We start from the raw sequence: 23760 nt of genomic DNA, 5'->3' as shown, positions 1-23760 counted from the left end.
TGCGGGGGGCTCAGGGGGGTGGGAGGAGGGAGGAGGCCACCGCAGGCCAGATCTGGCACTGCCCTGCCGCTGGCAGCCCAGGTGAAGCTGTCTGGTGGGGTTAGGGGTTTGGGTGCAGCTCCGTGGCCCCAGAGCGGTTGTCAGGACATGAATACCAGCCGGGTGATTCAGCAGCGTCTCTGCCCATTCCCAGAGTGGGGAGCAGCCATGCTGGCGGCTGTTTACCAGCTTGCAAGGTGCCGGGCAGCTGGTGCTGGGTACTGAACCCCCTGCGGCGGCATCTTCTTCCAGTCGGCCGGTTGGGAGGAGGCAGGCTGGGGCAGGGGACGAGATGCCTCGCGGCAGGGCTGGGCTTGGCGTGACGGAGTTTGCGGCGTGTGGCTGGTCTCCAGGCCCACGGACAGCACGTGCTGGCCCTGGCGAACAGGGAAACCCAGCTGGAGCGCGAGCTTTGTGCAAGCGTCTGTGGCTGGAAGTGTCCTCCGGTTTAGAAACACCCCCAGTCCCAAAGTCCCCATTTCTGCCTCAAGGCACTCACTGGCCTCGAGCGCTTGCTGTGAATGCGCGCACCTTGCTGCAAGCGCCTTGGCAATGGCAATGTGTGTGCAAGGTGCCAGCCCTGTGCTGACTGGCAAGGAGAAAATCCCTTCCCTTACCAGGAGCAAACGCAGTGCCTTGGCAAAGGGGCACAGGGGTGCTGGAGGTCTCGGGCCCGTGCTCCTGGAGGAATCAGGATGCTGTGGTTACTGGTGACTGCAGGAGACTGGAGAAGAGCCTCCCTGCTGGCATATGCTGCTGGGGACAGGATCTGGGGCAGGGGCAGGACCAGGCTGGCATGGAGGTGCCAGTCCCTGGGGAGGCCCAGAGCATCATGTTTAGCAAAGTTTTCCCCAAATCCGCTCTGAGCCCAGTTCCCCTTCACCCACCCAGCTTCAGGCTGTGCTGGCAGAGGTGGAGGGATTGGAAACCCAGCAGCATCCCTGGTGTGATGGAAACGGTCAGGGGAGCGGGAAGGAGTGTGGGGATCAGCCCTTACAAGCCAAGAGAGACTCCATGCAGCAGCAGCAGGGCTGGGCTGCTACCGCACTCCCCTCTGCCCCGCTTCTGGTGGGTCAGCTGCACGAATCACCCCAAGGATTGCCCCCGGGGCAGGTGTGTGCATGGCCGTTCTTCCTCCAGCTCCTCCCTACCACCCTGGGCCCCCACGAGAATAGACTGGGAGGAGGGAAGGTGCTCCCAGCACTGTGCTGGGCTGCAAAGGCATTGCCTACATTGTCCCTGTGCTGTGCCGCGGGCTGACAGGACCCATTTGGCATCAGACGCCAAGTGGTGAGGACGCTGGGTGAAAGCGAAGTGCTGGAGGTTTGAAAAAAAAGGTACACTTTCACACACAGAGTAGAAGTTTAGTGGTGGGGAGGTTTTATGTCAGTTTTCCTGCCTTCTAGCAAGAGACAGGGCAGGGGGAAATAGAGAAGGGGGAAAATGTAGGTGTGTGCAGGGCTGGGGGTGCTGGCACTGTGCCGGGACTGTGCGGGGCTTTCCCCTCCGTCCTGGCTGCTTTCCCTCCAGGTGCCCTAAGCCATAGCTGTATTGCTATTTAGTTAAATATTAAGAGGTCAAGTAATAGAGAACCAGAAACCTAATTGCATGCTGCTCTCCCTGGCATGGTGGTTTTCGGCAAAGCAAACACGGCCCCTCGCATTACAGGAGGGTTATGCTGCTCAAAGTGCCATAATCCAGCCAGTGAGCATCGGTGCTTGAGACACCGTGCAGGTGGGAGATACCACATTGCTGCACCATGAATGTCGGCAGTCCCCGGCTCCATGGTGCCCAGGTGCTGTGCCGGGGGGGGCCACAGCTGAGCTCAGTCCGTGGGGTCTGGGTGCCTCTGGGTACTCCTCCGTGTTCTTGAGCAACGGGAACCCCTGCTTTTGGCTGGAGCTGGGGCTGCCTGCACCTCCCCACAGCGCCTCACACATAGGACAGGGTCGGACAGCCCTGCGGCCTTACAAGGTGCTCACGTCCCCTCTGGAAGGGGCTGCATGTGTGCATGTGTACATGTATGCATGTGTGCATGCAAGCACGTAGGGGCATGCATATGTATGCATGTGCCGGCAGGCATAAATGCACCCCTGTGCTTTTGTGTGCATGCACACGCTTGTAAGTACATGTGTGTGCAGACACCCATGTGCATATGCCTGCACGTGCCGGCAGAAGTGTGTGCGCCTGCGTACCATGGGAGAGAAGCCTGGTGGGAGCTAAAACTGTAGGAACCTCCAAGCTGTTTCCTTCTTTTTCCCCAAAAGGAGCAGGCGGGGGTCCCACTGGCGGGGGCACACTGTCCTGGGATGGGGCAGGGGACGGCAGGGCTGGGGGAGCTCTCCCTGCCCCATGGTGGGCTCAGCTCCCAGCCCACATTGTGTTTGTTCTCCCTACTCTCAGTGGGGAAACTGAGGCACGGTCCAGCTAGGGTCACCTACCTGGGTTCACAGCCACCGGGCACAGCCTGGGCATCCCTAACCCTCAAACTGCCCACTGGTCACTTTTCTCCCCTTACCTGGCTGGGGTGGGCCCTTCTCCCCCCCACCAGCTATGCGGGTGGCTGGTCTCCATGGGTCATGGTTGTCTCTGGACAGGCTCCCAACCCCACATCCCTGGGAGTGCGAAGGGGCTGTTTGTGTTAGCACACAGCCTCCCAGCTCAGCCCAGTACTCACATGAAGTTGTGGGGCCACCATACATTTCAGGCACCCTCCCACCTCCCCCTGCCCTCCACCGCCTTCCCAAAAAATAGCTGGAGCCATGCTGCATTGGGAACAATTTTATCCAGACAATCCCGCATCCATGCAGCAGACGGGCATAGCCTCGATGGTCCCGTCCCACCCCATCCTACCGCTGCCCGGGATCTAGGGCTCATCCCCATCACGAGGCCGCTCGCCAGGCGTCCCTCAGCCTGGCCTTCACCTGAAACTTCTGCACCTGCAGCACGACACCAAACTTGCCCTCCAGCGAGGGCAGGGGCTGGTCTTGGGGGCACTCAAGCGTGAACCTCTGCAGTACCCAGGCCAGGAAGAGGAAGAGCTCCATCTTGGCCAGGACTTCGCCCAGGCAGACACGGATCCCCGCCCCGAAAGGCAGGTAGCTGGGTGAGGGCGAGTGGATGTGCTGGCCATGCTCATCCAGGAAGCGCCCTGCAAGGGGAAGGAGCACCAATGGCATTGTCAGGGATCCATCCTTTCTGTCCGAGACCTGCCCAAGTTCATCACACGTGTGTCCCTCCCATGAGCTGCAAGAGACGGTGCAAATGCCCCAGCCGGGGGGGAGCAGGATCTGACCTCCCACCACCTAGCCTGCCCTGGGCTCAGCCTCTCCTGCTGCACCCACCCTGCCGTCCTCTGCCCCTCGAGGAGGACAGGGAGCACCCAACCCACCAGGGTTGAACTCCTCAGGCTTGTCCCACTCCTTCTCATCGTGGTGCACGGACCAGAGGTTGATGACGACCCTGGCGCCCTTGGGGATGGAGTATTCCCCGATGCTGCAAGGTGAACGCAGAGTGAGACAGTCGCTCCCTCCCACTGTCTCTCTGCCCGCGTCCCAGCTGTGCCCTGTGGGGTCTCACCTGGTGTCAGCAAGGGACACGTGCGGGATGAGCAGAGGGGACACGGGCCGGATGCGCAGCACTTCGCTGATGGTGGCCTCCAGGTAGGGCAGCAGCGGGCGGTCGCTGAGGTGGGGGTGACGCGCCAGGCCGATCTTCTGGTCTATCTCCTCCTGGATCTTCCTCTGGACCTGGGAGGGGAGCAAGGGCTGGGGTGAGAGTAGGGCATACCCTGTGTGTGGGGGCTCCCCGTAGCGGTGGGGTACACCCAGCATCACCGGCATGTCCTGGCAGGTTGTGCAGGACAGAAGCAAAATGCCCACAACCTGATCCTGCTTATTTGCAAAGCCTGACATTTCTCTTGGCACCTGCCTTCCCCAAAGCCCCCACGATGTCCCTGGTGCCGGAGGGAGCCCAGGCCCCCCACTGCAGGGCACAGACCCTACCTCGGGGTAGTGGAGAAGGTAGATCACGGCCCATTTGAGCACAGTTGTGGTAGTCTCCACGCCGGCCCCAAAGATGTCCCCTACCGTCATGAGGAGGTGGTCATCAGTCAGCTCCAGCCCTGGCACTGAGGGGCTGCTGTTCTCAGCACTGAACCTTACTTGCAGGAGGGCGTCCATGAGGTCCCTCACGGCGTCCCTGCAGAAGGCTTCCTGCCAGGGAACACGCATCAGCCGGGCTGTGCTGGGCACGGTCCCCTCCACCCCAGCTCCAGCACCCTGCAGCTCCCAAGCATCTCCCTGTCCTGGCCCCCCTTGGCACCTTGTGTTCGGTGAACTTCTGCTGGAGCAGCTGGTCCCGGACCTTGAGGCATCTCTTCAGCAGGGCCAGGTCCTTGTTGGGGAAGATCTGGGGGAGAAAAGCCCCATTACAGCAAGGGGCTCCAGTTCAGCCCAGCCTCTGCAGGCCCCCAGGCAGTCGCTCCGTGCCCACCAGGTTACTGGCTCTTGTGGGATACTGGGGCAGGGACCTTCCTAACCCCGGGGTGCTCAGGTAGCCCCCTCCTGCAGGACACATCCCAGCTCCTTCCTCTCGTCCGAGATAAAGAGGAACAGGCAGCCCCCCTGTCCCTGCTCACCTGGAGCCAGGGGAAGATGTCCACCAAGCTCTCCTTGGCCACAGTATCCACGATACCCTGGCTGTACTCCAGCATGGCCTCGAACTCGGGGTCCCCGCGCCGGTATGAGGAGTTGAAGCAGAGGGAGCAAACTACATTGGTGACAGCCCGTGTGAGCTCGGGAGCCACGTCCAGGGCTGTATCCTGCGCAGCGCTGAGTGTCTCGCACAGGGACGCAGCCTCCCGGCAGACTGGGGTGGAGGGGAGAGGCAGGTGAGGAGGTGAAGCCAAGGGGGTGGAGGGGGCAGCTGGAGGCTGGAAGGAGGGGTCCCCCACTCATTCAGGGTGTGCAGGCTACAGAGAGCACCCCCCCAGCCAGGGCTGAGCCTCCAGGGGCTGGGACGGGCAGAAGGGATGATGCTGGGTGCTGGGGAGGAGCAGAGAGGATGGAGACGCACAGGGAAGTCTCCGTATGCAGCTTGATGCTCCTCCTGGGTGGAGTGGGGAGGCCAGGGGGCTGGGAGCTGGCTCCACGCCTCAGTTTCCCCAGCTGTGAGCGAGGGGAGCCAAAGCTCAGGGCAGAAAACACATGGGGAGAGGTGTCAGTAAAGGACTGGGGATGGAAGGAGAGGGACCGAGCCCCTGCTAGGCAAACTGAAGGGATGCTGGGGGGTTGGGCTGAGCCAATGAGTCTCCCCTTGGTTCCCAGGGGATCAGGGTATGAAGAAGGGAAAAGTCCCACCCAGATCAAGCACAGGAGGGAGACAGAGCGGGGAGGGAGCCTGGGGACTGGTGGGGGGCACTTACTGATCCTCTCCAGGGCGAGTGAGCCCTCCCCGAACATGGAGAGGGCAGCATGCACCAGCTTGCGCTGGAACTTCCAGAGGGGTCCGTAGCTGGCAAAGGCGATGTCCTTGCCCCCCCGGGACAGGAGATCCGTAGTCACCTGTGGGACAGGCAGCCCCGAGGTCACCCCAACGCAGGGCAGCCCTGCGGGAGCTGTGTGTCGGAGAGGGGTGATGCTGCAGGGGTGGATGATCATCTCATCTCATCTCATCTCATCCCAGGGATGGTCTGGGGCGGCTGGTGGTTAGCGCTGGTGGGCAAAGCCTGGGCCATGAGCTTTGCTTTTCCCCCACCCTGAGGACGATGGAGAGGTCTGTGCCTGGCACAGATGCCAGGGTTAGGGACTGGGGTGCCCAGGAAACTCAGGAGGTGCAGAGACCCTGGTGGTACCTGAACCCACATCCCCATGCCCCGAGACGCACCCAGCCCTGGGGAAGAACGGGCACCCTCGGGATGGAGGATGTGCAGGATTCGCCCTGGGGAACAGGGCAGAGAGGGGCCGCCCCTGCCATTGCCTTGCTGCAGGCAGGATGAGGAGAGGAGACGGACCCTGCTGGGTGCCAGCACCTTTCTTGGAAGCATCCCCCACCTTACCCCAAGCCACAGCGGGAGGGGGCCCCCCCGAAACCTGCTGCTGACTCACGGTGCGGGGCCGTCCGGCGAAAGCCTTCCCCTTCTTCAGCAGTACCTCCCTGGCGTGCTGGTAGCTGTTGACCACCACCACGTAGTGGGAGCCCATCCAGAGGGCGTAGAGGCTGCCATAGCGGCCCTGCAGGCGCCAGAGCCGCAGGTGGAGCTGGGGGTGCCCGGCCAGCTGCAGCAGGCTCCCCACCAGCGGCAGGGACGGCAGGCTTCGCGGTCGCCCCAAACCTGTCCCCATCCCCAAGGTGGCTCGCCGGCGTGCCAGCCCCCAGGCGCAGAGCAGGGCCAGGACCAGGAGCAGGGTGCCCAGCAGCGGCATGGTGGGGCCGGCTGCGGGGCTGCGGCAGCGCGGGGAGCCTTTATACCGGCTGCGGAGTCGTCGCCTTGACCCTGAGGCGGGCTCGCCTCCTTATCGGGGGGACGGGGAGAGGGGGAACCGGGCGCTGGGCCCACGGCCAGCTCTGCAGCTGGTCACCCGGCGGGGAGCAAGGGCAGCGGGGCCATGGCCGCACCGGGTGGCCGTGGGGGAGCCGTGTCCGGTGGGCTGCGGGCCAGGGGACGCCCAGGGCCGGATCCGTCCCGGGGGGGGGGTCTGTCCCCAGGGCCCTGTGGTGGGTGAGGGGTGCCGGGGTAGCTGAGCCCTCGGGGTCTCCCCTGGGTGCCACAAGCGCAGCTGCGGACCGATGGGGCATTGGGGTCTGTCCCCAGCCTGGGAGCCCCTCGACGTGCCCGGGAGGGGATGGGGGCACTGGGCAGCACTGGGCAAGCACGGGGGAGTGCTGAGAAGCCCTGGGCAAGCACTGGGCAGCCCTGGGAATGCTGAGAGGCCCTGGTCAGCACTGGGCAGCGCTGGGCAAGCACCGGGCAGCCTTGGAATGCTGAGAGGCCCTGGTCAGCCCCGATCGTCAGCCCTGGTCAGTGCTGGGCAGCCCTGGCGAGCACTGGGCAGCCCCGGGCAGCACTGGGCAGTCCTGGGCAAGCGCTGGGCAGTGCTGATCAGCCCTGGGCAGCCTCGGGCAGCACCGGTCAGCGCTGGGCAGCCTCGGGGTGTCCCTGCCCGGGGCGATGTCCGAGTCTGAGGTGTCCCGGCGGAGGCCACGGGGGGACAAGAGCCCCGAGGGCGCCGGCCCCGGGCAGAGGCGGCCCCTCCGCGGCCGTGCCCCCGCCCGCCGCGGGCCCTGCGCCTTCCCGACTCTTCTGGCCCCCGGCGCTCGCCGTAGCGGCGCCCGGCGGGGCGAGGCGGGGCGGGCAAGATGGCGGCGGGGGGCGCGGCGGACGCCCAGGCGCGCTTCGGCCACTCGGTGAAGGGGCTCCTGACCGAGAAGGTGACGAGCTGCGGCACCGACGTGATCGCCCTCACCAAGCAGGTGCTGAAGGGCTCCCGCAGCGCCGAGGTGAGCGGCGGGCGCCGTCGGACGGCCGACTACAGGGCCCGGCATGCAGCGCGGCCGGGAGGCCTGCGGGGAGGAGTCGGGGACGGCGGGCGATCTGGCCCGGCCCGGCCCGGCCCGGCCGCGTCCCTGGGCAGTGCCGAGCGGGGCCGCCGGGAGCGGCCGGCCGCCGCGGGGCTTGCTGGGAGCTGTAGTCCGGGGCGAAGCGGGAGGAGGCATCCCTGGGAGCGGGCTGCGGGCATGGCTGGGCCGGCGGGGCACCGCCGGTGGGCTCTTGGGCCGCGGGTGCCTGCACCCCCGGGCTCCGGGTGCCTCTGACAGCGCTGGGGAGGTGGTGGGAGGCGGGAGGCTGCCTTTCCCTCCTCACGTCTCTCCAGAGTGGCAGGCTGGAGCGGTGCCTGAGGCTCTCCCTGAGCCTGTGTGCTGAGGGGTGGGCACGGCACCGCCGCGCTCCCCACAAACCTCGCACCGTGTCGCCCGGAGTCCCCGAACTGTCGGCCTTGCGTGCAGGTCTGCTGAGCAGCCGTCACGAGTGTCTCGGGAAGCGCAGAGCTGCTGCCTCTCAGTCTGGTCTGTGCATTTGTCTTTTAGCTCCTGGGTCAAGCTGCTAGAAACATGGTGATGCAAGAAGATGCTATCCTGCACTCGGAAGATGTAAGCTGTGTTTATCTGCTAGGGCAACAGTGTTTCTAGTGGACAGGAGGAGAGGAGGGTTATAAGAACAGATACGCAGACGTGCTGCTGGAGCCCTGAAATGAAATGTGTGAGTTCAGGCAGCAGGGCTGGCGGCCAGAATAATTTAGGCCTTCTTCAAACCCACGTGTGGTGCTGGCCTTCCAACATCCTGCAGCCCAAGCCAGCCCTTAAGCTGTGTCATCTCTACCAGCAAGCTCGAGGGACCGTAGGTTGAAACGAAGCACTTAGTGTCAGTGCCTGTCATTGGGAAAGAAGAGGGGAGCGTGCCACTGCTGACAGATACGGGGCGGGGGGGCATGTTTTGGAGGCAGTGCAGTATTACAGTGATGGCCGTGCTGAAGGAAGAACCTGAGGCATTGGGACAGCTTGCCCTGTGTTTCTGCTGAACTGCTCCCATCAGACATTCATTCTTTGTTTTGTTCTCCACAGAGTTTAAGGAAAATGGCCATAATAACCACTCATCTACAGTACCAGTAAGTAGGGGACAGCACGTTCTTTCTGGGGAGCTGAATGGATCCCTTGATCCCTTTGTGTTCTACTTAAAGAGTTTGCATGAAGCCCGCTCAGACCGATCCCTCTTGCACGGCTCCTCAAAGCTGAGCAGACCCTGGAGCTGGGATCTTCCAGCCTTCTCCAGCTCTAATGCTATGGCTCAGGCTGTTTTGGGATGGGAGCTGAGATTTTTGCCTCCTGTTTGCCATGCACTGTGTCTCCTGTGAGAGTGTGTGATGCATCTAGGACTAAGGGGGAAAAGCCAGTGCCGCTGCTGCCCTCTCAGGACTTAATCCAGAAACACACTGGGGTTTTGGCCTCCTGAGCCCTTGATCAAGTCACTTTTCTTCAACAAAACATGAACCCTGTTGCTGAGTTTTTGTTTTTCTAATGCTCTTTTTGTCTCCTTTTCTCATCTAGGCAAGAAGCAATTCAGAAGAAGTGAGTACTTAGCTGAAGGAATGCCAGGAGGACCTGGGGGGCATGTGTGGGGGTTGATGGAAAGGGAGAAGCCATAGAGTAGGGTGGGGGAAAACGGAGCGAAAAGCTTTTTACAGCTGCCTTTGAAGCAGATGCGGGCCCAGCGGGACAGTGTTTCAGTATTGTGAAGAGATGGGAATTTGAGCGAAGGGATGATTTGTACCAAACCTTCCATTTGTTTTATTGACCTGATAGAGCTTGTGAGGTTGTTTGTGATAGGAGATGAGGGTGGTGTAGAGCAGAGCTGTCTGCTTATGGGTGCACAAAATGAGGTTTGCCTTGTGGGGACACGGAGGTGGGTTGGGGAACTGCAGGGTTTCTCTTCGCTGTAGTGTCAGCACTAGAGTGGTTCTGGTCCCTTGGGCACAGGCAGCACAGCGTAGTCTGGGGAGCAGATCTCACTGTGAACCTCTTTTTGTTTGGTCCCCAGCGTTGAGCAGTCATCAAACCTACAGGACCAGCTGAGTCACTTGCTGAAATGAAGCATAACCGAAGGCACGAGGACATGTCGACTAGCACTGAGGGCAGCAAAGCGTCCTTTCCCCTCCAGACCCCGGGGTTCAGACCTGTGTCTGGATGGTGCTGGATGTCAGCTGGGATGCGTGCAGTCTGTGTTTCTGGGCACGTGGGCCCCTCTCACATGCCTCCATCCGTGTCTCTGCTCCAGAATGCTCACCTGCTCACCAGCGCCTAACTGAAACAAACTTACCTGAACCTTCGCTCCCCCCAACGATTCCTGTGTCCGCTTACTTCCCATGTAGTGTGAGGTGCTCGGCCCACACCAGCACCCTTGGCAAGAAATGTGTAAAATTGAGCTGTGGGTTTTAAATACAGGCGCCTGCCGTTTGACACTGGTCTGTATTTAGACACAGAGATGGCACAGAGTGCAATTTATTTAGGGCGTGTTAATCAGTGGGAGCTGTAAGTGCCTGGGTGGGTGAGAGAGGTGCTTCAGTGCAGACTGAGGTGCCAGTTCCAGGCCAGAATTACTGAAAGCAGGAATCTGGGCACACACCTCTCTCACTGGTCCAGCTGGACATGGTTTGGCCAGCATCCTGCTTGGAGGTTATCTTCTTTTCCACTCTGCCAGAGTTTGGAACGTCATCTCCTTGTCAACCGGTCTGCACTGCCTTCGGCCTTCAACAGCATTCCTCTTCCTGGGCTGCTGCTCCAGCTCTTGGTGAAGCAACCTTGGCTGTGGTGTGTGTTTGTATCTGGTTGGGAAGGTATCCAAAGGCCCGGCCGGGAAGCAGGCAGGAGAACATCATGAGCCGGTGTGCTCAGTTCTGCACTGCTCTGTGTGGGAGGACTAGAGACCGGGCTCCTGTTCACATCCCGGGGAGCGACATCAGGCCCAGGCTATAAATACTGTGTCTTGTTTTTGGTAAGTCACTTATCTGGAGCACTTGGAGTGCACGGGAAGCACTTGTTTGCCCGAGTGTGCTTTTCATCAGCTGATAGGAGAAGGCAGGCTGAGAGTGGGCATCAGCCTGGCACTTTCCTGTTGGAGCACTGCTGGGCTTTGGCTCCTGTGCTGCAGAGCCTTCTGGGCTGGATTTCACCATCCCCTCCAGTGCCACTGCCTGTTTGGGTGTCACCTGGTGGCACCACAGCTCCCGCATCCCCGCGAAGCTGCCACTGTTAGCCCAGGGGCCATGGGGGGTATTTTTGCCTTGGGAGGGGTCCTGATCCCCGGCTTTGCAGATGCACTGTGGGAATGAGGGTTTTCCCTGAGCTGTTGGAGAAGCTGTGACTCACTTGCTGGAAATAAAAGCTGCCCTGAACACTACCAAACCGCAGCAGTCTGTGCTGGATGCCATCGCTGGCGGTCCCTGTCCAGGGGGGAGACTGGGACGGTGGGTCTCTGCCCCCTGGTGTCCACCATTGTGCTTCAACTCTGGGGGCTTCTTTGCAGATGCAGTGTGTCCTTGCTGCAGGTGGCTTGTCCCGTTCAAGGTCCTGTCCTCTGGAGGGCCGGAGCAGCCGTGCGGCATTAAACTGGGCTCCCTGCATTTGGGGTGAGGAGGGACAGTGCTTGGGCGGTGCAGAGCTTTTGGCGGGGGGAGACAGAAGGGTGGGGATTTGGGGCTGTGGGTGCAGGCACGGACTGTGGGTGACGGCAACGTGACCTCCATGGGAGCGGGGCCGGCTCCCTCCGCCGTGCCCGGAGACCTGCGGGGAGGCTACGGGGCCGTGTGCCCGGCGTCTGGGACAGGCGGGAGCCGATGCCGGGGCGGCGCGGGGTGCCGGGGCGGCGCGGGGTGCCGGGGCGGAGCGTGGCCCGGGCTGGGCAGAGTCCGGCCGAGTGGCTGCAGCTGGAGGCAGTAAGGAAGGCCGGGGCCCCTGCTGCGGGGTGCTGGGGCCTCCCTGGGGGTATCCTTGGGGCCGAGGTCTCTCTACCAAGCTGGGGGGTGGATTTGTCCTATGGGGAATTTTTGGGGGGCTCATCTCTCCAGGGCAGCTGGGACTGGGTGGGGTTTTTTTGGGGGGGGGATGTTGTCAGGTGCCCCCAGGAGCATCCCACTAGGCTGCAAGTTAAGGAGGGTGTCCCTGGGTACTGCTGGGGGAGGGGGGAGGGCAAAAAGTGCTCCTGTATTTGGAGGAAGAGGGGGGTTCAGGGCCTTCGGGAAGGCCTGGCGCAGTGCCCATCACCGTGGCGTCCGGCACCAGCCCCACGTTCCCGTTGCAGTGGCAACCCCCTGCGGAGAGCAGATCCACCGGGAGGTGCAGGTGAGGGGCGTGGGTGGGAGCTGGCAGGGGGGACGGGGCGGCTGGGCAGGGGGGGCCAAGGGCAGGCTGTGCCGGGATGCCTGCTGCGCTCGGAGGACAAAGCTTGTTTCGGGGCCCAGATAAAAACGTTAGGTGCGGTCGGCTGCTTTGCTCCCGTTTCCCGCAGGGAGGGGGGGCTGAGCAACCCCATGTTTCCCTGCCCTTGTTCCCCACACTCCTCCTGAGCTGGGGAAATGGTGCCTGCAGCCTGCAAAGTTACTGCAAGTGGGAATTAAATCCCTCGCTGCACAAACACATCTGTGCATGCAAGCAAGGGGAGACGGGGAGGATGAGGGCAAAGGGATGCCTGATGTTAGCCTAATTTTTAGCTGGGTGCAAATGAGAGTGCCAGAGGACACCGGGGGCACATACAAGCCATGTGCAGGCATGGCCCCCCACATTTTGGTGCATGGGGTGCTCCCAGGGCACGGTTTGCCATAGTTTGGTGTCCTCTGTCCTTCCCATCTCAGGATTACTATGGCAAAGAGCTGCAGAAGTCAGATGACCTGAAAACCAGTGCGTGTGTCACCTCGGCCAGGCCCCTTCCCAAGGCGGTGAGAGATGCTTTGGAGCGTGTCCATGAGGAGGTGGTAGCCAGGTAAACCCCAGGGTCTCCCCTCCACTGCTGCGTCCCCATGGGCTGCAGCCCCCCGGACCACCACGCCGTGGGGGCACCTCTGCCCAGCTCAGCTCAGCGTCCCCCCAGGTACTATGGCTGCGGTCTGGTGATCCCCGAGTACCTGGAGTCGTGCCGGATCCTGGATCTGGGCAGCGGCAGCGGCAGAGACTGCTACCTGCTGAGCCAGCTGGTTGGGGAGCGGGGCCACATCACCGGGATAGACATGACCGAAGGCCAGGTACGGCACGGAGCCGGGGCTTCCCCTTGTCCCGCCAGCATCCTCCCGCCATCATTCCCTTCCTCCTCCCAGGTTGAGGTGGCGAAGAAGCACATTGCCTACCACATGGACAAGTTTGGCTACCGAAAGCCGAACGTGGAGTTCCTCCAGGGCTACATGGAGAAGCTGCGTGATGCCGGGCTGGCCGATGACAACTACGATATTGTCATGTAGGTACCACGCAGGGCACTGCCACCCCCAGTCCTGCTGCTGCCCGGGGCCATGGGCTGGGGTCCGGGTCTGCATCCCACTGGGTCGCCTGCTTCAGGAGCACATGTTAGGAAAGGTAAAATCCCAAGGCAGAGTCTGGGCTAGAGCCTCCGAATATACAAACTGCCCTTTTCATGGTCAAACCGGCGTCTGCAAATCTTGCATGAAGCAATGGGACATGCAGCAGCCGGTGGGTGTGCAGCAGCCGGTGGTGCTGAGTGTGCAAGAGGGTGCAAATGAGCCTCGGTCTCCTCCTCCCCAGCTCCAACTGTGTGATCAACCTTGCCCCCGACAAGAGGGCTGTGCTGCGGGAGGCCTACCGCGTGCTGAAGGTAATGCTGGGGCCGGTGCGGGCAGCAGGAGCGGAGGGGAGTTGTTGGGTGCTGTTGGGGTGCCACTGGGATGCAGCAAACGGGATCCAGCAAGGCAGGGATGTGGGATGGGACCAGGGGAGGGCACCTCTGCAGAGGGTTCCAAGCAGGGTAGCGTTGGGGGGTGCCCAGTTCTCCCTGCCCCTTTTGTTCTTTTGCTTCTTGGGGATCTCCCTTCACTCCTTGCTGCCTTCCAGCCTGGGGGAGAGATGTACTTCAGTGATGTCTATGCCAGCCAGCGCCTGAGCGAGACCGTCAAGAAACACAGGGTGCTGTGGGGTGCGTAGGGCTCCAGGATGGGGGTGGCACGGGATGGGGGGACCAGACCTTTGCCTCGTCACCCGTGTGTGCGGTCTCGTGCCAGGGGAGTGCCTGGGGGGAGCTCTGTACTGGAGAGACCTGTACAGCATCGCTGAGGAGGTGGGGTTCAGCCCCCCGTGCCTGGTGACCGCCAGCCCCATCACCATCATTGACAAGGAGCTGGAGGGCATCATTGGTGAGCATCTGACCAGGGATCATTGGCTCCAGGCAGTTGTGGGGAGCTGTGCTGGGATCTCAGGCTCTGCCGGTTCTCAGCCTGGGTGCTGGGTGTCCAGCCCACCAACATCTACCTTGCAGGTGACTGCCGCTTTGTCTCCGCAACTTTCCGCCTGTTCAAGGTGCCGGGTAGCAGCCAGGCAGGGCCGGGACAGGTTATCTACAATGGTGGGATCATGGGGCATGAGCGAGAGCTGGTGTTTGACGCCAACTTCACCTTCAAGGTATGGGGAGACAGGCTGGGGCTCCCCAGGACACCAGGCAGTCCTGGTCTGTAGGGATGGGATAAAGCTGATGGAACAGTGCTACTCAGCAGCGTCCTCTGTGATTTTGGGGGTTAGCTTTGGTAGAGGGGGTGGTGGGCGGGAGCAAAGGGGCTGTATAAACCAGGAGAGGAGCAAACAGGGGTGGGAAAGGGAGCCGGACCCATGCATCATGTTGGGATGAAGGTAGGAGCAGGACATCCATGGTGGCTTCACAGGAGGGCTTGAAACCAGCTGCTTGGTCACTGTGGGTGTTTCTTAAGGTTTTGGGCCAGGCTGTGCCCCTGTTTCACTCTCCCCATCATCTGGCTGGGTGGCTCAGGTCCTCTGGGCCGCATATCCTAGACCCCAGCCCTGTGACTGTCCCTCTGCCCCCAGGAAGGAGAGGTGGTAGATGTGGATGCCGAGATGGCTGCGATCTTGGGGAGCTCCAGGTTTGCGGACAAGTTCCTGATCCAAGCTGGCAGGGCCAACGCTGCCGCACCGCAGGGCTGCTGTTTCAAGGGGGTGAAGGTTGGTAGCAGGCAGCTCCACGGCTGGGTTCAGGGGTGGGGACATGGGTGTCCCGTGCCATCAGAGTTGCCCTGGGGTATCAGAGGGGCTATGGCATGACACCAAGAGACCTGAGTCCTTCTCGGCCAGGCAGGAGCCCATGGGGCACCGGGAGTGGTGCCTGGTGCCTGAGTGTGGGCAACTACAGGCCAGCACAGGTTGGAGCCCTCCAAAGGGGGGGTCTGCTCTAAGCACCAGGAGTCATGCCCCTCCAACATGTCCATGGGGGCTGCTGAGCCTCACAGCTGGACTGCCTGAGGTCCCCCAAGGGGAGGCATCCTTCCAGCGGGGAGATGGCTGGAGACAGCCTGCCCTAGAGAGGTGATGGCCCATCCCTGCAGCTCCTTCCTATCCATCATTCTCCCAGCTGCTGATGTGAGCTTGGCCCTGGCTGCCAGCCCTGACCCTGCAGCACAAAGCACCTCTATCTGCTGGAAGCCTCCCTCCTCCTCTCTTTGGTGGTCCCTCCAGCCTGTAGATGGGCCAGGAGAGGCAAGGGAGATAAGGCCCTGCAGCTGTGCGTCCCTGAAACACAACCTTGTCCTTGGGAAGGGGGAGATGTTCTTGGGTCCCTGTCCAAGCAGGAGGCATTTCTCAGATAAAAGCAGAGCCAAAGTCCCAGAGGAGCTCTTGGCTTCCTCCCTGCAGCAGAGAAAAGCAGCTGGAGTGACCGGGGGCTGCCCCCACATTAGCTATGGAGGGTCTGCTTGGGCTGCCCCGCTGGCTGGGAGTGAGTCGGGGGTAAATGCTGCATTGTCGGTGTGCCTCTTGCTTCCCTCTGGCCTGATCCTGCCCCGGGTTGTTCTCTAACCTCCAGGAGAAGATCTGTGATCCCTTCCAGCTGCTGGAGCGGCTGGCGGCCCCAGGTCCTGCCTGCCGTCCCGGTGGCACCTGTGGTCCCCCAGGGTGCTGTTGAGCAGTGAGTGATGTCCCCGCACTGGTGAATGCCAGTGGGGCAGGAGGACGTGGCCCCAGCGGCATGCGGCTTCCACCAGAGAGCAAATAAATGGCCAAGCTCGAAGGCTGCGTGCTGGAGTCCGGCACCACAGGGCCCGTGGGGTGCTGTGCTTTCCTGTTGGGGCTGGTGGGGCAGGTCGTGCCTGGTTGCAGTGAGGACGGGCAGCTGTCCTGTGGCTCCCCTCACTATGGGGCTGGCAGTGGCTGCAGGGCTTGGACATGCAGGCAGGGAAAGGGGTTGTGGGTCACCGTGCGTGGGATGGCAACAGCTGTGTGCTGGTGTTGAGCCCACGGAGCAGAGCGGAGACGTTTGCAGAAGGCAGCTTGGCAGAGCGGCGTGCAAAAGGAGGCCCTGGTGCTGTGCAGGGCCTGTCCCTGTGTCATGCACCCCTCTGCGTGAGCCTGGCTCCAATCTGAGGTCTTGGGGAGCCTGCAGCCGAGACGCAAATGCTTCTGAGAAGCGAAAGCAGTAAGCAGCTCAGTTGCTTTTTTTCTTCTTTTGATCTCCCCACGCTAACCCTTCACACGCAGGGAGCTGCAGGCATCCACTAGGCATTGCCCATGCCAGCTCCCGGCAGCGGGGTGAGCGGCTCAATAACGTGGTTGCAAACGAGCATCTCGTGGTTGCAAACGAGCATCTCGCCAGGGCGGTGGGCGAGAAGCATTCGTCACCTCCTGGGGGCTCGGTTGGCCCTGCTTTTCCATGAAGAACTCAACATGGCACACAGGGTGCAGAGGGATGTCCCCCGTTATTTGCATTCAGGACGGGGGATGCCCCCAGCGCAGCTCCCCAAGCGTTGTCTCGCTTGCAGCCCCACAGCCCATTCCAGGAGACAGGAATTACTCTCCTTTTCCCTGTGCAGCACCGCTGAGGTTTCTATTTTCCCCCGCACTCCATCTAGCGGGAAAGCCCCGAGTCCCCTGCAAGCATCGCACCCGCAGAGTTTTGCAGGGAAATGCAGGTCCCGCAGTGGGCGAGGAGCGAGGGCTTGAGGCTGTGGTGGGAGGTGATGGGCTGCGTCCCTGCCGCCCTGTGCGAGTCCCGCATGCCCTGACCCGCAGAGGCTGTTTGGGAAAGACTGGGAGCTGCTGAACAGCAGCAGTGACGGAGCCCTTGGGTGAGCAGCGGAGCTTAGAAATGAGGGACTGTTTCCACCCCTCCTCAAACACTGATTTTTCCAGGAGGGACCAAATTTCCCCTCTCTGCCATTTAAAGAGCACCTTGCTGTGGCATGGGGGAAGATAAAAAGCAAACAATAAAATATTTGGGTTCAAAAAGAAACGCGGGCAAGTGCCAAGGATTCTCTGCAGTAGCAGTAGTGGCAGGTGAAGGCAGCCCAGGTGGTAAGGAGGCATTTCCAGAACATCTGGAATGAAAAGCGTGAGCAGTCAGGTAACACCTGGCTGTCACATGGTGATGGGAAATCCAGTAACAGGCATGACAGAGTGGAATGCTTAACCTGTCCTCTCCTGTCATCAAAATAGGGGAGCGATTAATTTGCAATTTAGAGATTAAACATATAAACAGTGCCCATAAATATGATTTCCTGGAAAGTTGCCTTGCAAGCCTGTCCTTTTGGCTTTGGATGAGACTCCGAGTCTGACCTACTGGGTATACAAAAATTTGTTAAGTTGTTGGGTTTAGAGCTACACCATGATTAAAAAAAAAAAATCCTTGGTGTTATCTGGAGTCAGCAGGGCATGTATGAGCTGGCTTCAGGTAGGGATCCCTGGCAGACCAGCCATGGGGGTGGCTGTGACCCGGGAGGCAAGAGGAGCTCTGAAATTGTGTGGAAGGACCATACTGGTGAGACCTTAGGAAGGACCTGCTGAAAACACAACCAAGATGCTATTTAATCCCTCTCCCACATAGCCCTTTTCTGCGATTACTTACAAAGACTTCCTGAAAGTCCCCAAACAGCCCATCCTGGGAGGTCTGTGGCAATTAGCTCCTGCTATCAAAGAAAGCCTTCCCAGCACGAACGGAAGAGCAGGTGGGGCAGGGGGTCCTACCTGCAAACCCCTTCATTAAAAAGGCATGAGTCCCCGCCGAGGCCTTTCAGCTTGCCTGGGGAGAGAGGCGCCTGCGGCAAGGTCCCCCCCTCACATGCATACGGAAAAAGGCCACAGCTAAATGCCACTGCATTTGCATAGCACTATTTTTTTTCCAAATTCTCAGCTTTTCTGGGAGGAAGCAACTAAGAGGACTTGACTTTAATTTTGAGCATTAGAGTAGGGGTCCTCACCAGGCTGTGGATGTGGGAGTGTCTTGCCTGCCTGGTTTTGTTTGTGCATGCACAGCCTTGGGGTTTTTAGCCCCCAAGCCATGAAAAGAGGAGGTCCTGCAGCCCCGTCCCATGTGAGGAACCCCAAAACAATCTGTCCAACACCCCGGTCTGGGTGTTTTGGTGGCTGTAGAGATGGGCCAAATCCCCTTCTCCCACTGCGAAGCTCTGCAGCATTGGTGTCCTTCCTCTGCAGGCAGGGAGGGTGCGGTGAGGGCAGGAGCCGTATGTAGGTTGTGGTGCTCTAATTCAGCCCAAGGTGAAGGGGAAGTGATTCCCGAGTCCTGGCTCACTGTGGTTAGCAGGGAGTCACTGTGGCTCAGGGGCATCGGTCACCTCCCCGGGGGAGCAGACCTGCAGAACTCCCCCAGGATAAGCTGAATGAGGTTTGGGACCAGGCAAGATTTGTGACTACAGCCCCCAGAGCACTGTGCTCTGCTCCCCGCCGTATTGGGCTGTCCTGCGCAATGCTCTACTCTTCCATTTCCCAAGCACTTAAGTGGAAAGGAGGCTGTTTTACCTCCCCTAAAGGGTCACCCTGAACCAAAAATGCGGTCTTGGCCACCATGAGCCATACCGGGTGCTCCCACAACTGTTCGTCTCTGGCTGTCTGGGATGCTAAACTGCGTCCCGCGCTTATATTGCTCATCACTAATGGAAAGTGGAGTGGCGATGGCTGGCCCGTGGGGCATTTTTTGCCCCAGCCGGGGCTGTGGCACAGCAGCTGAGGCCTCGGAAACAGCCCGGCTCTTGGGCGGTGGGACATAAACACACACTGAAATTACAGGTCTTTCCCTGAATCGGGGCCCGTCAGCCCTTCGTGCATCCACGTGCTAAGGACGAGTGGAGCGGAGTGGAGGGCCTGGGGAGGCTTCGACCGTCCCCAGTGGGAGCCCCAAAGCCCCGGCTGCACTCACGCTAAGTCTCGGCATGGGGTTCGCCTGACTTGAGGAGGCTGGGGGTGCCCCGGGGGGCTGAGCAAAAGGCGGCGATGAGAGAGAGGAGCGCGGCTCTGTGCTTAACGTTTAATTCTGCTCGCACGAACGACAAAGCCAAGGAACCGCCGGGGCGCGGGGCGGGGTGCCCGGCGGGGCGGAGGGTGCCCGGGGGCCGGAGTGCGACGGCTGAATCTGTAATCGTTGCACTGTACGGCACCGACGGCGGCTGGGGGCAGAGCGGGGAGCGGGCACGGCCGGACGGTGCCGGGAGAGCCGCCGCCGCCCCCGGCCGCCAGCAGACCCGGTGCCGAGCACGGGGCGGCCCCGAGGAGCCCCCCGGCCCGCTGCCGGGGGAGGCCTCGGGAGGGCGAGGGGATGCTCCCCGCCGGGCCGGGCCGGGCCGCGCCGCGCGGGGCCGCCAGGGGGCGCTGCGCGACCGCCGACCGCCGAAGCCGGCGGGGGACGCGGGGCGGCGCACCGGGACCGCTGCGGGGGGCGAGCGGCGCGGGTCCGTGGGCAGCGGCAGCTGCAGCGGGCCGGGCAGGGGCGGCGGGGGCAGCGGTCGCGTACGTTCCGTTCCGTCCCGTCCCGTCCCGTCCCGTCCCGACCGTCCCGACCGCCCCGTCCCCTGGCGCGGGGGCTCGCGAGCCGCCCCGCCGAGCGCCGCACGCGCCGTCCCCGTCCCGCCGGCCGCACCGCGCCCCCATTGGTCGCGCCCCTCCGAGGCTCCGCCCCGCCGGTCCCGAGCCCCGTCGCCATTGGCCGAGGCCGCGCGGCCGGCCCCGCCCCCGCCCGCCTGGCGTACACACCGGAGTCACGCGCCCCCCCCGGGCTGGGGAGGCGGTGGCGGGCGGCGGGGCGGGGTCGAGCCGCCCCTGGCGGAGGGGCGGGCGCTGATTGGCGGCGCGCGGCGCCGGCCCCGCCCCCGCGCGGCGGGCGGGGAGGGGCGGGGAGGGCAGCGGCTTGAGGCGGCGCTCGGCTCGGCCCGGCCCGGCAGTCGCCGCCTGTCGGGTCCCGCGGGCAGCCGTGCCCGCCGCCGCCTCGCCCGCCGCCGCCGCCGCCGCGCCGCCGCCACCGCCGCCGCCGGGGGAGCCGGGCACGCCGCAGGCGCCGCGCGGCGATGCGGGGCCGCGGCGGCGCCGAGCCCTGACTAAAGATGGCCGCGCTGCCCGGTGGGAACATGGCGGGGGGCGGCCGGGGGGCGCGGGTGGTGCTGCTGCTGCTGCTCGGCGGCTGCCTGGGCCGGCGGCCCCCGGCCGCCGCCGCCGCCGCGCCGCCCGCCGCCGTCGTCCCCCCGCCCTCGGCGGCGGCGGCGGCGGCGGAGGAGACGGTGATCATCGGCCTGCGGCTGGAGGACACGGACGACGTCTCCTTCATGGAGGGGGGCGCGCTGCGGGTGAGCGAGCGGACGCGGGTGAAGCTGCGGGTCTACGGGCAGAACATCAACAACGAGACCTGGTCGCGCATCGCCTTCACGGAGCACGAGCGGCGGCGGGGCGGGCGGGCGGCGGCGGGGGCGGCGGGGCGCGGCGGCGGCGGGGGCGGCGGCGGGGCGGCGGGCGGCGGCGGCGGCGCCCCGCAGCGCTGCGGCATCCGCACCTCGGACATCATCATCCTGCCGCACATCGTGCTCAACCGCCGCACCTCGGGCATCATCGAGATCGAGATCAAGCCCCTGCGCAAGACGGAGAAGAGCAAGTCCTACTACCTGTGCACCTCCGTCTCGGCCCCCGCCGCCGCCGCCCTGGGGCCCGGGGCCGCCGGGGGGCTGGCGGGCGCCGAGGGGCCGGCCGGGCCCCCGCCCTGGGGCGAGACCACCTGGATCTACCACGACGGCGAGGACACCAAGATGATCGTGGGCGAGGAGAAGAAGTTCCTGCTGCCCTTCTGGCTGCAGGTCATCTTCATCTCGCTCCTCCTCTGCCTCTCGGGCATGTTCAGCGGCCTCAACCTGGGCCTCATGGCCCTGGACCCCATGGAGCTGCGCATCGTGCAGAACTGCGGCACGGACAAAGAGAAGAACTACGCCAAGCGCATCGAGCCCGTGCGCCGCCAGGGCAACTACCTGCTCTGCTCCCTCCTGCTGGGCAACGTCCTGGTCAACACCACGCTTACCATCCTGCTGGACGACATCGCCGGCTCCGGGCTGGTGGCCGTGGTGGTCTCCACCATCGGTATCGTCATCTTCGGCGAGATCGTGCCGCAGGCCATTTGCTCTCGGCACGGCCTGGCCGTGGGCGCCAACACCATCTTCCTCACCAAGTTTTTCATGATGATGACCTTCCCGGCCTCCTACCCTGTCAGCAAACTGCTGGACTGTGTCCTGGGCCAGGAGATCGGCACGGTCTATAACCGTGAGAAGTTGCTGGAGATGCTGCGCGTCACCGACCCTTATAACGACCTAGTCAAGGAGGAGCTCAACATTATCCAGGGAGCCCTGGAGCTGCGCACCAAGACCGTGGAGGACGTGATGACTCCCCTCCGAGACTGCTTCATGATCGCTGCCGAGGCTGTGCTCGACTTCAACACTATGTCTGAGATCATGGAGAGCGGTTATACCCGCATCCCCGTTTTCGAGGGTGACCGCTCCAACATCGTGGACCTGCTCTTCGTTAAGGACCTGGCTTTTGTGGACCCCGATGACTGCACTCCGCTCAAGACCATCACCCGCTTCTACAACCATCCGCTGCACTTTGTCTTCAATGACACCAAGCTCGATGCCATGCTGGAGGAGTTCAAGAAAGGTGGGCTCTTGCCTGTGGTGGGGGCGCGGGCGTGGGAGGTGTTGCTTGGTTGTGGTCAGCGTCTACCTTCTTGAGGTGAGGGAGCTCTGCAGAGAGGCCCCTTGGGTTCCTGCTCGTGGAGGGGGTTTGGGAAGGTGCATTCGGGACAGAGAGGGACCAGTGTTTAGGCATCTGCCAGACCTGCCCGTTCCCTGGGCCAGAAAGCTGATACGCGGCTGGTATGTGCCCCCGGCCTCTTTTCCCCACTGCACTGGGATGTGTGTGTGGGCATGGTGCCAAGCAAGGTTGTTTTCTTTCTTGCTTTTTCCACTCATCTGTCCATTATAGTGAGAACCGCTGACGGGAATCCGCGCCCGTTACTTGGCTTCTTGTAACTTGCCCGTTACTTCTCCGTGCTTTTTCAGCTGGCCTGACAGTGAGGAGCGGGTGGGCTGCTTGGGTATCTTTCAGGCTTAGTGCGCGCACACGTGCTGAGATAAACAAGGCGTTTTAGCTCCATTCATAGGCTCAGCTGGCCGACCTCAGCTCTGTGCTCGTGTTCCAGTTATTTTGATTGACGCTTTGATCTTGTAACTCGTAAATAGTTTCAGGGTCTTAAAATGTATTCGAAAGCACCCATCGTTGCTGCACTTCGGAGTTACGGGTCTTTTTACCTAGGCTTCCCTCTGCCCCACCAGGACCACAAGCTCAGCAAAGACATGACCCCTTCTACTTCTACGGTGTAATGTGTGTATTAGTTGCATCAGAACGGGACTGAGGCTTTCCGGTCCCGTCTTAACTGTAGGAGGTGTTGACCTGACAAATGCATCTTAATTCCTCTTAAAAGCCTTTGCTTATGAGAGAAGAAAAAGCTTTTTTGGTTTTCCTTTTTAAATCTGTTCCTTTCTGCAGGTCAAATAATAATGCTATGTGGCCTGAGCAGGAGAGTGCTTTCAAAGAAAGTTAAGTGAAATTTCAAACGGATTGGAATGTGTGGACTCCCGTGCTGGAAAACTGAAGGCTGTTGGAGTGCCACAGAGCTGATCGTGCCCAGGGAGATCTGATCAAAGTACCCCTGAGCAGCTCAGTCCCTGGGAGATGACCTGGCTGAAAGAGGAGTTCTTTACAGTTGCACTGACCCCACAGTTAGGCTAATGGAGAATATTTGAGTTCACCTTTTATCAACTGCAAAAGTTACCTTGGAAAGAACTTTGTAAATTGGTGAATGGTCTTTCTAGGTGATAAATTTAAATTACCACTTAGATTTCAGGTGCTGTTTTGTCCACATGCTGAACTTTGACAGCATGGCATATGATCTCTTTCTTCCTGCTTAACTCAGTTTTGGGCTTTTGGAGGGTTACCCCATTGGTTTCCTCATCTTCATTTCATCTTCACGGATAGAAGGTGAACATACTCCTGCTTTTTACTGACCAGTGCAGCAGTGATTTTCTTTATCTCTTTCTGCCTCTGTGTAGTGATGGGGAAATCTTACTTGGGTTCGGAGCTGTTGAAGGAGAGATGAGGGAGAGCCTCCCCTGGCTGTGGTTTCTGTGCTGCGGGATCTGCAGCTCGGATCTGGAAAACGCAGTTAAGTCACTTAACTGTTGGCTGGTTAAAATGGATTTCACTGCATGTGTGGTCACACGGTGGTTCTTCCTCCCCCCCCCCCCCCCGGTTATTTGGACTCCAGATAGCATGGTGGGGTTCTTAATCTATAGTGAGACTTGTGTTTTTTCTAGTTTTGTTTCTAGTAATGTGTCTGAAGAAATGAATATTTTGTTGGTTGCTTTATTTCCCGTCTGAAAGAGATCAAATGCACTCCTGTGCGTTAACATAGGAGTCCTTTTATTTAATAGCTGGGAGAATTAGGTGCACATTTTAATCCTGCAAGTGTGGCTAAGCCAAATATGCCTCCTTACAGTTCCTGAAACTTGTGCTTAAAATAGGCTTCTTAAAAATTCTCCTGAGTAGCTTGGAAGATGCGGACCAGTCCTGATAGCCAGAGGACCTCCTTTGCCTGCACTAGGAAATGTCCCAGTAGCACAAGTTTAGGAT

The 23760-nt window shown here is 61.3% G+C and overlaps 4 protein-coding genes across 11 annotated transcripts in view; 3 read left to right on the top strand and 1 right to left on the bottom strand.

Moving 5' to 3' along the window:
* Nucleotides 1-2805: 2805 nt before the first annotated feature.
* Nucleotides 2806-7242, bottom strand: LOC115348606 (steroid 17-alpha-hydroxylase/17,20 lyase). 3 transcript variants are annotated; one of them, XM_030031545.2, is made up of 8 exons: nt 6147-7242; nt 5465-5603; nt 4679-4908; nt 4363-4449; nt 4044-4253; nt 3619-3788; nt 3431-3534; nt 2806-3190 (listed from the first exon to the last, which is right to left on the bottom strand). In XM_030031545.2, the coding sequence occupies exons 1-8, from the start codon at nt 6462-6464 to the stop codon at nt 2922-2924; spliced, it is 1527 nt and encodes a 508-aa protein (XP_029887405.1). In that variant the 5' UTR covers nt 6465-7242; the 3' UTR covers nt 2806-2921. The 3 variants fall into 3 exon arrangements, with proteins under 3 accessions (XP_029887405.1, XP_029887404.1, XP_040983365.1); XM_030031544.2 differs by having other exon boundaries at nt 3619-4253; XM_041127431.1 differs by lacking the exon at nt 6147-7242 and having other exon boundaries at nt 3619-4253; nt 5465-5832.
* A 115-nt stretch (nt 7243-7357) lies between these two features.
* On the top strand, nt 7358-10993 carry BORCS7 (BLOC-1 related complex subunit 7). The gene is made up of 5 exons (XM_030031090.2): nt 7358-7539; nt 8128-8190; nt 8662-8705; nt 9145-9165; nt 9635-10993. The coding sequence occupies exons 1-5, from the start codon at nt 7399-7401 to the stop codon at nt 9684-9686; spliced, it is 321 nt and encodes a 106-aa protein (XP_029886950.1). The 5' UTR covers nt 7358-7398; the 3' UTR covers nt 9687-10993.
* Nucleotides 10994-11017: 24 nt separating this feature from the next.
* Nucleotides 11018-15845, top strand: AS3MT (arsenite methyltransferase). Of its 3 annotated transcripts, none has more exons than XM_030031086.2 (11): nt 11018-11222; nt 11894-11934; nt 12444-12571; nt 12680-12830; nt 12903-13039; nt 13342-13411; nt 13648-13729; nt 13815-13946; nt 14069-14211; nt 14629-14763; nt 15620-15845. In XM_030031086.2, exons 1-11 carry the CDS (start codon nt 11018-11020, stop codon nt 15716-15718), a joined length of 1323 nt encoding a protein of 440 aa, XP_029886946.1. In that variant the 3' UTR covers nt 15719-15845. The 3 variants fall into 3 exon arrangements, with proteins under 3 accessions (XP_029886946.1, XP_029886949.1, XP_029886947.1); XM_030031087.1 differs by lacking the exon at nt 11018-11222 and adding an exon at nt 11495-11528; XM_030031089.2 differs by lacking the exons at nt 12444-12571; nt 12680-12830.
* A 4209-nt stretch (nt 15846-20054) lies between these two features.
* The window catches only part of CNNM2 (cyclin and CBS domain divalent metal cation transport mediator 2), a 129150-nt gene continuing 125444 nt past the window's right edge, over nt 20055-23760 (top strand). Inside the window, exon 1 of one of the 4 annotated variants that reach the window (XR_003925747.2) lies at nt 20055-21726. Coding sequence is in view for 3 of the 4 variants with exons in the window: in XM_041127279.1 (XP_040983213.1) it covers nt 20139-21726 (1588 nt within the window). In the remaining variant the exon portion in view is untranslated. The remainder of the gene's footprint in view (nt 21727-23760) is intronic. The other 3 variants (XM_041127279.1, XM_030030226.2, XM_030030227.2) reach the window with 3 other exon arrangements.

The sequence above is a fragment of the Aquila chrysaetos genome, chromosome 11 (assembly GCF_900496995.4).
Source record: "Aquila chrysaetos chrysaetos chromosome 11, bAquChr1.4, whole genome shotgun sequence".
NCBI lineage: Eukaryota > Metazoa > Chordata > Aves > Accipitriformes > Accipitridae > Aquila > Aquila chrysaetos.
Note: the sequence above shows the minus strand (reverse complement) of the source record. Positions and strands in the feature narration are given on the sequence as shown.

Coding starts and splice junctions, on each gene's coding strand:
- LOC115348606 (XM_030031544.2), bottom strand. CDS start 6,464: ATGCCGCTGCTGGGCACCCTGCTCCTGGTCCTGGCCCTGCTCTGCGCC. Junction 5,604..6,146: donor TCGCCGGACGGCCCCGCACC/GTGAGTCAGCAG, acceptor CCTGTCCCACAG/GTGACTACGGATCTCCTGTC. Junction 4,254..4,362: donor AGAAGTTCACCGAACACAAG/GTGCCAAGGGGG, acceptor GTTCCCTGGCAG/GAAGCCTTCTGCAGGGACGC.
- BORCS7 (XM_030031090.2), top strand. CDS start 7,399: ATGGCGGCGGGGGGCGCGGCGGACGCCCAGGCGCGCTTCGGCCACTCG. Junction 7,540..8,127: donor AGGGCTCCCGCAGCGCCGAG/GTGAGCGGCGGG, acceptor TTTGTCTTTTAG/CTCCTGGGTCAAGCTGCTAG. Junction 8,191..8,661: donor CTATCCTGCACTCGGAAGAT/GTAAGCTGTGTT, acceptor TGTTCTCCACAG/AGTTTAAGGAAAATGGCCAT.
- AS3MT (XM_030031086.2), top strand. CDS start 11,018: ATGCCATCGCTGGCGGTCCCTGTCCAGGGGGGAGACTGGGACGGTGGG. Junction 13,730..13,814: donor GAAACACAGGGTGCTGTGGG/GTGCGTAGGGCT, acceptor GTCTCGTGCCAG/GGGAGTGCCTGGGGGGAGCT. Junction 13,947..14,068: donor GGAGCTGGAGGGCATCATTG/GTGAGCATCTGA, acceptor TCTACCTTGCAG/GTGACTGCCGCTTTGTCTCC.